General features: G+C 45.2%; 1 protein-coding gene across 8 annotated transcripts in view; it reads left to right on the top strand.

Moving 5' to 3' along the window:
- The window catches only part of yrk (Yes-related kinase), a 294,154-nt gene that overhangs the window by 249,487 nt on the left and 32,486 nt on the right, over positions 1 to 12,181 (top strand). For all 8 annotated transcript variants that reach the window (XM_080211587.1, XM_080211585.1, XM_080211586.1 and 5 more), the window contains one exon: positions 1,031 to 1,130. In XM_080211587.1, the coding sequence (XP_080067713.1) occupies positions 1,031 to 1,130 (100 nt within the window). The remainder of the gene's footprint in view (positions 1 to 1,030; positions 1,131 to 12,181) is intronic.

Below are 12,181 nucleotides of genomic sequence, written 5' to 3'. Positions count from 1 at the left end.
CTGGAGTTCAGACGAATGAGGGGGGATCTCATAGAATTATGGAATTCTAACAGGACTAGGCAGGCTAGATGCAGGAAGGATGTTTCCGATGGTGGGGGGAGTCCAGAACCAGGGGTCCATAGTTTGAGGATTCAGGGTAGACCATTGAGGATGGAGATGAGGAGACATTTCTTCACCCAAAGAGTGGTGAGCCTGTGGAATTCATTACCACAGGAAGTAGTTGATGCCAAAACATTGAATGTACTCAAGAGGCAGCTGGATACAGCATTTCGGGCAAATGGGATGAAAGATTATGGGGAGAAAGCAGGATTAGGTCTTAGAGTTGGATGATCAGCCATGATCATAATGAATGGCAGAGTAGGTTCGAGGGGCCAAATGGCCTCCTCCTGCTCCTATCTTCCATGTAAGTGGTAGTGGCCCTTTAGAAAGAAGAGTCCCAATATTGGAGCACATTTTGAACAATTTATTCTGCATTCTAGCACTTGTGAACAAGATTCAAAACAGCCACTTTTATTGGAAAACGGGGATTAAGCAAAATAATCTGTTTATAAAGAAAATGTTTCTGATAGTTTGGCCATAAAATGAACCTTCCCTCAGTTTCCACTCTCAGTAAATGTGGAGGGGGTTAATGTACACTGCAGTGTGAGGGTATGTGGAGGGGGGTTAATGTACACTGCAGTGTGTGGGTATGTGGAGGGGGTTAATGTACACTGCAGTGTGTGGGTATGTGGAGGGGGTTAATGTACACTGCAGTGTGTGGGTATGTGGAGGGGGTTAATGTACACTGCAGTGTGTGGGTATGTGGAGGGGGTTAATGTACACTGCAGTGTGTGGGTATGTGGAGGGGGTTAATGTACACTGCAGTGTGAGGGTATGTGGAGGGTTAATGTACACTGCAGTGTGAGGGTATGTGGAGGGGGTTAATGTACACTGCAGTGTGAGGGTATGTGGAGGGGGGTTAATGTACACTGAAATCTGCAGGAATGGATTCCTGTTCCATTTTGCTGATTGTATTTTGTGTTTGAATCAGGAGGTGTGACCCTGTTCATCGCTCTGTATGATTACGATGCCAGGACAGAGGATGACCTGACCTTCAGGAAAGGAGAGAAGTTCCACGTAATTAATAGCTCGTAAGTAAGGTTGGTTGTCGATGGTGACACATACTCAAAACACACAGTCAAATGTCCCCCAGTGTCTGCACGGTTCTCACAGTCACACCACGAAGCAGAGCCTACACTAACGTGTTACTGACTAACTGCAGAGTAATCAGTGAGGAAAGGCAGTTTACATCAGGATTAACCATCGCTTTGGTGTTGACACGACACTGGGATGACTGACGGGGATGGGATTTTGGCTTTGACTGCAGAGGGTGGAATTCTCCAATCTCGTTTGTTCCTGCCCCGCTGCCAGTGAGAACGGAGAATTCACAGCGGGACTGGAGAATCCCAATCGCGGGCAAGGTGGGGAATTCCTCCGATAAAGTTATAGTATTTTGGGGGGAGATGGAGTTTTGTGACTGTAACACCACGGACATCCTGCTGGGTTCTAGTTAGTGTTGTTCTGGAATCCCAAAGTCATGGGCTTTATTGAAACAGGCTAAAATCAAATACTTCTACTGCTGTTTCTTCTGTATTTCATTGAATCTCAATTCTTGTTGCTGAAGTATAAAGACAGGATTCAGAATGATGCTGTGTTTGTCTGTGGATCCTGGCACCTTGGTAGAAAACCAGGAAGCAAATAGCAAAGGCAGGTGGCTATGTCAGGTTGTTTTTTTCTCCACGTTGTGTTGCTCTTTGCACCAACTGCTTCAACAAATAAATCAAACTCCTCTTCCAGTTTTCACATTGAATCCACTTTCTAAACATTAATGATTTTAGCAATGTCTCCATTTCTCTGAATCATAAAGCTGCATTATAAACCAATGAGAATGTGGGCTTTTGCTGCCCTCTGGTGGCTTCACTTCCAAGGATGGAGCAGAAACATCTGAGAGCCCAGATCCTGCTGGGAGAATAACAAAGAGCGTGTGAATAGTGCGCTGCATAAATGTCAAATCACCGAAAAACATGCTGCAAGGACCTAGAATCACCTAAAAACATGCTGCAAGGAAGAAATACCCCATAAATTGCAAATCGCCAGAAGTTACTGGGCAACTCCATTCTCCCTGTTAGCTTTTCAAAGAAAGACACCTTGCCCTCAATCACACTGTGAGCTTCATGGAGTCGCTGGACTTATTTATTTTATTTATTCATTCATTTACTTATTGGTGTCATTACATTAACACTGCAATGAAGTTACTGCAAAAAATCCCCTACTCGCTCATTAATTACACATCCCCTATTTGCATATTAATTACACATTAAACTCACGACAGCAAGTGATGCTGAGTAATTAAATATACAAGTGCCCTTTTAGGGATGTAATAGTCGTCGATGCTTAACACTCAGCCACTCTGGCCCAGGAAATGAAGAATGAAACTGTGTTGTTTCAGTCTTAGTGTTTGTGAATTGCTGTTGAAGAATTTAATAGTGTCAGAATTTTTTTTTCTTCTTACCTTACCCCACTATATGTTTTTTCTCTCTCTTAATCCAATCTTTCTCTCCACTTGCACGGTGGCACAGTGGTTAGTGCTGCTGCCTCACAGTGCCAGGGACCTGGGTTCGATTCTTGGGTGACTGTGTGGGGTCTGCACGTTCTCCCCGTTTCTGCATGGGTTTCCTCCGGGTACTCCAGTTTACATTGGCCGTTGTAAATTCTCTCTGTGTACCCAATCAGCTGCCAGAGTGTGGCTGCTAGGGGATTTTCACAGTGACTTCATTGCAGTGTTAATGTAAGCCTACTTGCAACTAACAATAAATAAGCGTAAACTTAAACGTTAATTCTCTTTCTCCACCTGAATTGACTTTAATTCACCTTCTCTCTCAGCCTCTGTTTCTTTCTCATTCATTCATTCTGACTGGTTATGGAAATTGGCAGTTCCTCCCCTGAGGTTCCAGTTGCTCCACTGTCCAGGCTGGACTGATATCTGTGCACATTTCCAGCAACTTCAAGGGAACAAAAATCCTTGAGCGACAAATTCTATTGTCAAAGTTCTGTTTGTACGGAACTAATTGGAAATAAACACTGGGACGTCACAACTCCAGCACCTTCCTTTAATCTGTAACATTGGGATTCAGGACATCTCAATGAAAGTGTAATGTTGAAGTAGATAAATAGACCCACAAATAGCAGATTGGGCTCTGAATGAACAGACTAAACATTGAGGCCGGAATTTCCCCATCCTGCCCACTGTGGGAATGAAAGCGGGCACACCCCAGACTGTGTGTAAATGTCTGTTGAATTCAGCCAGGATTATCCGGTTTTGGGGCAAGTGTGGCTGTAAAATTTCGCCCTGAAAGTCAGTGTCATCAAATACCAACGCGATCTCTGTAAAGACTGGCCACGGGTGGGGTCAAAACCTGCCGCCAAAGACCTTTGAGTTTTCTGGGTCGGGGGATTTTCCATTTTTTCCGCAAAGAGCTTCTGTCTCACACGGAGCCCAAATGACAAATAGCAAAATTGGCAGTGTGAGAACGTTCCAGAAATCAGGAAAATGTCACCCGAGCCAACAGGCAAAGGAAAATGGAAATGAGTTTGGAGGTTTTGGTGTTAAAAGTGGTTTCATCAAAGCCAGTGTGACAAAGAGTCTGGGAGAATGGGATAGAGTCATGATAGCAAACAGGAGGTGGAATGTGGGAGTTGATGAGCTTCTGAGAAATCAGTACAAATCCTGATTACAGAAACAGAACAAAGAAGGAAGAAAAGTAAAGCACAGGAACAGGCCCTTCGGCCCCCCGAGACTCCCGATCATGATGATCTAACTAAACTACATCAGTCCTTATTCAGTCTGTATCCCTCTATTCCCTCCTTATTCATGTACCCATCCAGATGCCTGTTAAATGTTGCTAATGTGCTTACTTCCACATCCTCCGCAGGCACCTACCTCTCTCTGCATGAAAAACTTCCCCATTCTTGGAAAAATCCTCTGACTATCCACCCTGTCTATGCCTCTCATAATTTTGTAGACCTCTATCAGGTTTCCCTTCAGCCTCCATCTTTCCAGTGAAAACAATCCTAGTTTATTCAACCTCTCCTCATAGCCAACACCCTCGAGACCAGGCAACATCCTGGTGAACCTTCTTTGCCCTCTCTCCAAAGCTTCCACATCCTTCTGGTAGTGTGGTGACCAGTACTGCACACAATACTCCAAATGCAGCCTAACCAAGGTTTTATGTAGCTGCAACGTGATTTCCCAACTCTTGTACTCAGTGCCCCGGCCAATGAAGGCAAGCATGCCATATGCCTTCTTAATCACCTTGGCTACCTGTGTTGCCACTTTTGGGGAACTGTGGTCCTGCACGCCCAGGTCCCTCTGTATGTTAATGTTCCAAAGGGTTCTGCCATTTACAGTAGAATTCTCACCTAAGTTTGATCCTCCAATTTCAAATCACCTCGCATTTGTTCGGACTAAGGTCCATTTGCTACTTCTGTGCCCAAGTCTCCAATCTTTCTATATCCTGTTGTGTCTCTAACAATCCCCAGCACTATCAGCAACTCCACCAATCTTCCTGTCATTCACAAACTTATTAATCACACCACCCACCAGATCATTTATATATTCCACAAACAGCAGAGGTCCCAGCACTGATTCCTGTGGATCACCACTAGCTACAGATCTCCATTCTGAAAAAAAACACCCTTCCACCGTTACTCCCTGCCTTCTATAACCAAGGCAGTTTTATATCCATCTAACCAGCCCTCCCCAAATCACATGTGATTTAAGTTTTGTACCAGTCTGCCACGTGGGAACTTGTCAAACGCCTTACTAAGCTCCATTTAAACTACATCCATAGCCCTTCCCTCCTCCTTATCTTTGTCACTTTTCAAAAACTCAATCAAGTTGGTGAGACGTGACCTTCCCTGTATAAAACCACGCTGCCTGTCACTAACTAGTCCATTTTCCTCCAAATGTGCGTATATCCTGTCCCTCAGTATCTTCTCTAAAAGCTTCCCCATCACTGCCGTCAGGCTCACCGGTTTATAATACCTGGTCCCTGCTTCCTTTCTTAAACAAGGGAACAACATTGGCTATTTTCTAATCCTCTGGAACCTCACCTGTGGTCAAAGAGGATGTGAAGATATCTGTTAAGGCCCCAGCTATTTCTTCCCTTGCCACCCACAGTAACCTGGGATAGATCCCACCCAGTCCCGGAGACTTGTCTACCTTAATGCAATGTCTACCTCAACACTTCTTCCTTTGATGTATTGACATTTTCTGGAGCGTTCACACACCTATCCCTGACCTCAACATCTGTCCTGCCCTCCTCCTTGGTGAATATCGATACAATGTACTCATTAAGGATCTCACCCACTTCCTGTGGTTCCATGCATAACTTCCCTCCATTGTTCTTGAATGGGCCTACTCTTTCTCTTGCTACCCTCTTGCTCCTAATATATTGGGATCTCCTGGACCCTGTTTGCTGAAGGCATTTCATGGCCCCTTTTTGCCCTCCTAATTCCATGTTTAAGTTGCTTCCTATTTTACAATATTCCTCAAGAGCTTGGTCAGTTTTTAGATGTTCACGTCCCTCATATGCTTCTTTTTTCCTTTAGACTAAGCTTACAATTTCCCTAGTCATCCATGGTTCCCGAGTCCTGCCATTTCTATGCTTCATTTTTGCGGGACGTGCCTGTCCTGCATTTCAATCAGCTGGGATTTAAAAGCCTCCCACATGTCAGATGTAGATTTGCCCTCAAACATCCGCTCCCAATCCACGTTCCCCAGTTCCTGTCTAATTGACTCTCACCCAATTGAGCCCCCTCACCTGAGGGCCTCTCTTGTCCTTATCCATCATTACCCGAAATCTTATGGAATTACGGTCACTAAGCTCAAAATGCTCCCCCACTGAAACATCGATCACCCGGCCCAGCTCACTCCCCAATACCAAGTCTAGTATAGCCCCCTCCCTGGTTAGATTGTCAACATATTGTATCAAAAAGCCCTCCCGGACACACCGAACAAACTGCTCTCCATCCAAGCCTCTGGCTGTAAGGGAGTCCAATATGAGGGAAGTTAAAGTCACCCATCACAACTACCCTGCTTTTTTCTCAACTTCTCACTATCTGACTACACAAAAGGAAAAGAAAAGTCCAGAAAAGAAGGGGAAGAGTCAGAGGTGGATTGTGTAAAGTTACGGGAAGGCCAGGTGGAGAAAGGTTTGAAGCAAAATGCATAAAATTGACGCGGTTCATTGAGCTGGGAGGAATGGGAGATAGATGCTGGTTCAATCGGAGACAAAAGGGAGACATTCCAGCTGACTTTCTCATTTCGCCTCATTTTCTTTGATTCATATTATACATTCCCAGAAAGTTATCCATTTTGAGTAATATCTGGAAAAGCAGTGTTAATTCATAAAGGATATTGCATACGGCTTTGCCGAAATCTTGGCCTGGTTCTGCAGGTCTTTACATCATTCCTGCTCTGTTCCCTAATGCCTTTTAAAAGGAGTAAAGGAAATAGCATGAAATGTTTCACAGATCGTTTGAACAACATCCCCACCGGTCAGTTCCTCTCCCTCACCATCCTGACTGGGGAATACGTCACTGTTCCTTCACTGTCACTGGATCCAGTTCCTGGGATTCCCTCCCTAACTGCACTGTGGCTCTACTCACAAATGGATTGGAGCAGTTCAAGTTGGCAGCTCGCCACCACCTTCACGAGAGTAATTAGGGCTGGGCAATTAAATGCTCACCTCGCTCATATCCCAGGACAAGTGAAACTTCTGTCAGAATCCGCCACCCTCTGAGATTAGGTTTTCAGAATAAACTTGCAAATCCTCTGGTGAAGTGATGGATGACTGGAGAGGGAATGTTGGAATCTTGTCGAGACTGAAGGCCTCTCACTAACTGCTTTCATCTGTTTCTGATTTTCTTGGCATTGCAATAATTGATTTCTCTCTGAGTGCAATCTAATCCCGAGATTTATATCCTGGAGTTTGATTAGTCCTAGAATGAGCAAAATAGAATATCGCAATGGTGAAATCCAGGCCGGAATCCTAACGACTGTTTAGTTGCTCCAAGTTTCTCTCGGCTTGCTATGGTTTTTCCAATTTTTGGATTGTCTGTGGGAGCACCGATGTTCCTTTGGATATTCCCAGTCTGGACTGGAGACCTATTTTCTTCTTATTAAGACCATTCCATCGAGGAGATACAAGACTTTGGTTAGGCTGCATTTGGAATATTGTGTACAATTCCGGTCGCCAGACTACCAGAAGGATGTTGATGCATTGGAAAGGGCGCAGAAGAGATTTACCAGGATGTTGTCTGGTTTGGAGGCTATGGACTATGAAGAAAGGTTGAACAAACTTGGATTGTTTTTACTGGAGCGTCGGAAGATGAGGAGAGGCTTACAAGATTATGATAGGCTTGGATAGAGTGGATAGTCAGCCTTTTTCCCAGGGTCAATTACTCGGGGCCATAGGTTCAAAGTGAGAGGGGAAAGGTTTAAAGGAGATGTAAGGGACAGGTTTTTCACACACAGGGTAGTGAATGCCTCCAATGTGCTGCCGGACGAGGTGTTGGAAACAGATTTTACAACAGCGTTCAAGATGCATCTGGATAGATGCATGAATCGGCAGGGAATAGAGGAATATGGGCCACGTACAGGCAAGAGAATATTAGACTGGCGAGGCACCTGTGTCAGCACAGACTCGGTGGGCCGAAGGGCCTGTTCCTGTGCTGTACTGTTCTTTGTTCTTTGAGCATTTGTCTAATTTTTATATAGCTGTCCACCTAGACACCGTGGAGGCCCCTTGAGGGGATTTAACCCCAGCGTTAAATCCACTGCTGCTTTTCTCCGCCATCTCACCTGTTTAATAAAGGTGCTATCGGGATGTGCTGTGGGAGTTGGTCTGTGAGGAGTGGCAGTTCATGCAGACAGAGAGGGTAATCATTTCTGTACAGCGCATACATAGAGCAGGAGTTTTTTTGCCAGTTTAATGTGGAAGATGTGAATGAATGAGAGTGATAATTAATACCATAAAACGATGAGGGAAGAGAGATCAGGAGGCTTTGGCATACACAGATAACCAATCTGATATACATTGGTGTACCCTGACATACACTGGTGTACACTGATATAACCTGATATACACTGGTGTACACTGACATACATTGGTGTACCCTGATATACACTGGTGTACACTGATGACCAGTCTTCAGTCCTGTGCTTTCCAACGCCAGCATGTCCTCCCCAATCAGGGGAGCTGGTGGTGTAGTGGTATTGTCGCTGGACGAGTAATCCCGAGAACCAGGGTAATGCTCTGGTGACCCAGGTTCAAATCCTACCACTGCCGATGATGAAATTTGAATTCAATAAAACTCTGGAACTAAAAGTCTAACAATGACCATGAAATCATTGTCAATTGTCACTAAAAACCCACCTGGTTCACTCGTGTCCTTCAGGGAAGGAAATCTGCCGTCTCTAGTCGGCCTGGCCTACAGTGCAGGCAGAGATCCCACGGGAAATTCATATCATTGTGAAACTGATTCTTGGACTCCTGCTGAATTCTCCCCCCCTCCATTCCCATTAACCTGTCTGGGGGGAAAATTCCACCCAGTCTTTCTCTCTGTCTCCCTTGATATTTTGTAAATTTTGACCAAATCCTTTCTTAACTGTCCAAATTCCAGGAATAGAATCCTAGTTTGTGTAGTTTTGCTTCATAATTTAATCCTTAGGCTCTAGGTGTAATTCTGATGAATCAATGCTGCATTCTCTACAAGGTTCATGGGTGGAATTTTCCCAGGATTTATTAGAGTCAGGCTCTGAACCAACAATTATCTCTCCAGATTCACAGCTGGGTTTTCACACCGGACTCTCAGCAACTCTGACAAAATGAAATCCGGAGGGGTTTGGATAATGCTGCCAGCCTGCTGAGCCTGATAGAGCTATCTCCACAGAGATTAGAGTGCCCCAATCAGCACTGGTCAAGCTTCCCCCATGGATACGCAGCAGTGTCGCAGGCACTCACCCCCTTCACAGGCAAGTCTCCCCCCACACCAACCCAGGCATTAGGGGAACCGCACCCGATGGATTACCCCAGAGGATCCATCCCTGGTACAGACTGGCAATTTCAGATTGACAGTGGCAGGGTTAGTGCCAACCTGCCCGGGGACAATGCCAATCTGTACTAGAGGCAGTGCCAACCTGCCTGGGGACAGTGCTGACCTGTTGCAGGTCAGTGCCAAACTATGTCAGATCAGTGCTAACCTGTGCTAGGAGCATTGCAGGAGCATTGCTAGGGTACTTCCCCTTCTCTCCAGGAGCTGTACCTGGCACTCACAGCAGAGTCCCCTCCACTGAATCCTGTTCTTCTGAAGCTGTTGTCAACCTCATTGACGAGCTGTGAATATTCAGTCGGGGGAAGGGGGAGGCCTGTTGAGAATCAAATTTTTTAAAATCCATTTCAATGAGTTTGTGGCCATCTGTGGGCAGGAATTTCGTCACGTCAATCGGGAAATGAGATCTTGCCGGTTAGAACCTCATTTCCTGACTCTGGGGGGATTTTGCGTCCACATCACCGTTTACTCTTGTGGTGAACACGGGCACAGAATCGCGCCCCCCACCCGAAGGTGTTGAACTCCGAGCCGCTCACAGTGATCCCGTGTCGAACACAATCTGATCACACGCGTACTCTGTTCTTCACTGTTTAATTCCGGATCTTTAGCTGTATTTCACCAACTCAGTGCAGTTAATCACCACAAAATAATATTAAATCTGATATTTACAACCACTGACACAAGCCCCAGAGTGCGCAGTAGATGGCAGTACCGTTCCAATCAATACCCAGCACCAATTTCAGCACATCTCAGTTCAGCTGTTGCAAATCTATCCATCGACAACATTTCATTAAATGTGGTGGCGCGGGAGCAACACTCAAACACTACTCGATTCTGACATGAACCTAACAGATTGTGGCTAAAAAAAGCTACTTCTGCCAGAGTGATTTTATATAATAGTCAAAAACAAAAACTGGCAAAGTGAATTAAAGATAAATGAAGGGGAAATGGAGCTGCCTTCGAGTGATGGAGGCACAGGCAGAGAGCCTTAACGTTGAGAAATAGATCACTGGTTATTGAAAAATCATCATGTGCAAAATTGCAATGAGAATCCAAATAAAACAAATAATCAGAATTCTGAACATAGTTATAGAAAATCATTAAAGTACCAAATAATTGAAGAATTGTACAATTCTGAACATTTAAACAACCAAATAATTCCAGTATGTTACAAAATGCAGGTCTCCTTAATTTGCAGAGTGAAAATGAAAGCTCTGCCACTCTCTGCTCCTCACTGAGGCACATTTCACATTCTCACAGCGTCACAAGCTCCTTCACAGCCAGTGTATTATTTTTGAGACACCATCATTTTTGTGCAGAGGAGAGACATGGCAGCTGATTTCTCCAGGAATCTCCCACACACAAAGCACTGAGATAAAAGGCCAGTTAATCTCGGCTAATATTTTCACTGAGAGACTGGGCGAGTGTTCTGCTTTTCCTAGAAATGTGCGGTGTTATCAAAGACTTTCGCAAGAGGAAAGGGGCTGATATTAAGCGTCTGATGTGAACCTTCAAATCACGGGCTGTCGCTGTGCCGTACATTGCCCCGTTTTTAAAGTTTGTGATTATAATTCTGCACAAATGTGTTTTTTTTTGAATGTTTGAGTAAGTGTCAGTTAAGCTGTCAGGGAATGCTCTCAGTGAAAGTCTGGTACTTGTCACATGAAGATATAAAAAGCGACTCACCCCAGTGCTGGTCTTTGTATCTGATTCAAAGCGACACTGATAGAGATGGGGTTGCCCGTGGGTCCAGCAGGAGGGGAACCTAACGATGGAGATTCTAATTGGAAACATGCTTCAAACTTAGATTCAGGACAGACAGCAATCCTGCACTTGGCATCGATCAGCACACTGAGATCTGGCCTCCACTTCTTCTTTCGAGTTCCTGCCTCAGCAGCTGTCAAGGCTCAAAGCAGAGAAGGAGACCATTTGGCCCATTGTGTGCCTGTGCTAGCCCTGGAAAGAGCAGTCCAGCTCAGTCTTACTTCCCAACCCTCGTCCTGTTGGCCTGTAACTTGCACCCTTCAAATGCAGAGTTTTAAAAATGTGATGAAAATTGTAGCCTCCCTTTCAGGCAGTGAGTTCCAGACTCCCACCAGCCTCTGGGTGAAAAGGATGACCTAATCCCCCCCTAATCCTTCCATTTATCACTTTACTCAAGATTTGTGACAACTTGTTTCTAAACTTCAAAAGGGAAAAACATCTTAAAGCATTCCTGCTTGAAACCTGTGTCCTGGTAAACAGCCCAGTGTAACACTGATGATGACAGTGTCCCAGGTCATACTGATATTTGTAAGGGTTGTTGCTTGTGGAGGTTGGGAGTCAGTATCAGGACCTGCTGGATAAACAAATCCCCACAACCATCCCACTTCGCAAGAATAAATCTCTCCGAGGTACAGCTACCTCCTGACTCTCTGGCTGGTATTTTACGACCTTGCCTGCCCAAGGCTCATAAGATCCCGCCCAAGGCCAATGAAGAATGCCATTCTGCGAGCCTCGCCCGCCCCGATTCTGGCGTGGGCGAGGCGGTAAAACTCCAGCCTCTGAATTGGTTTATTGTTGGTGTTCTATTCCACTGTTGGCTGAGGGAAGATGGAAGACAGATTTTGCTGAGTCACAGAATTGTTACGGCTCAGAAGGAGGCCATTTGGCCCATCATGTCTGCACTAACCCTCCAAATGAGTTGGGGGGGGTGCTTGGTTTAAAAGCTAACTCTTTATGTTTGAGTGATATCACAAAGTATTCACAGCCTGGAAACAGGTCATTGGGTCAAACAAGTTCATTCCAGTGTTAGTGTTCCACATAAGGCCCCTCCCATCCTTTTCATTTTATCCCATCAGTGTAACATAAAATCATAAGCAATTGGGGCTTAAATCAGCCAGCTTGGTCTTGGAACCCAACGCACCCACTCACTCAGACCACAACTGACCTCAGCTCTCTCCTGCCCTCTCCCCTTAGTGCCAAAGTGAGGCATTTCTCTGAATGGATTCAGCAACTGAGCATCCACTGCTCCCAGAGCTGGAGAATT

Source organism: Carcharhinus amblyrhynchos, chromosome 24, assembly GCF_965287045.1.
Source record: "Carcharhinus amblyrhynchos chromosome 24, sCarAmb.v2.hapA, whole genome shotgun sequence".
Classification (NCBI taxonomy): domain Eukaryota; kingdom Metazoa; phylum Chordata; class Chondrichthyes; order Carcharhiniformes; family Carcharhinidae; genus Carcharhinus; species Carcharhinus amblyrhynchos.
The sequence above is the reverse complement of the archived record's forward strand: the minus strand, read 5'-3'. Positions and strand labels throughout refer to the sequence as shown.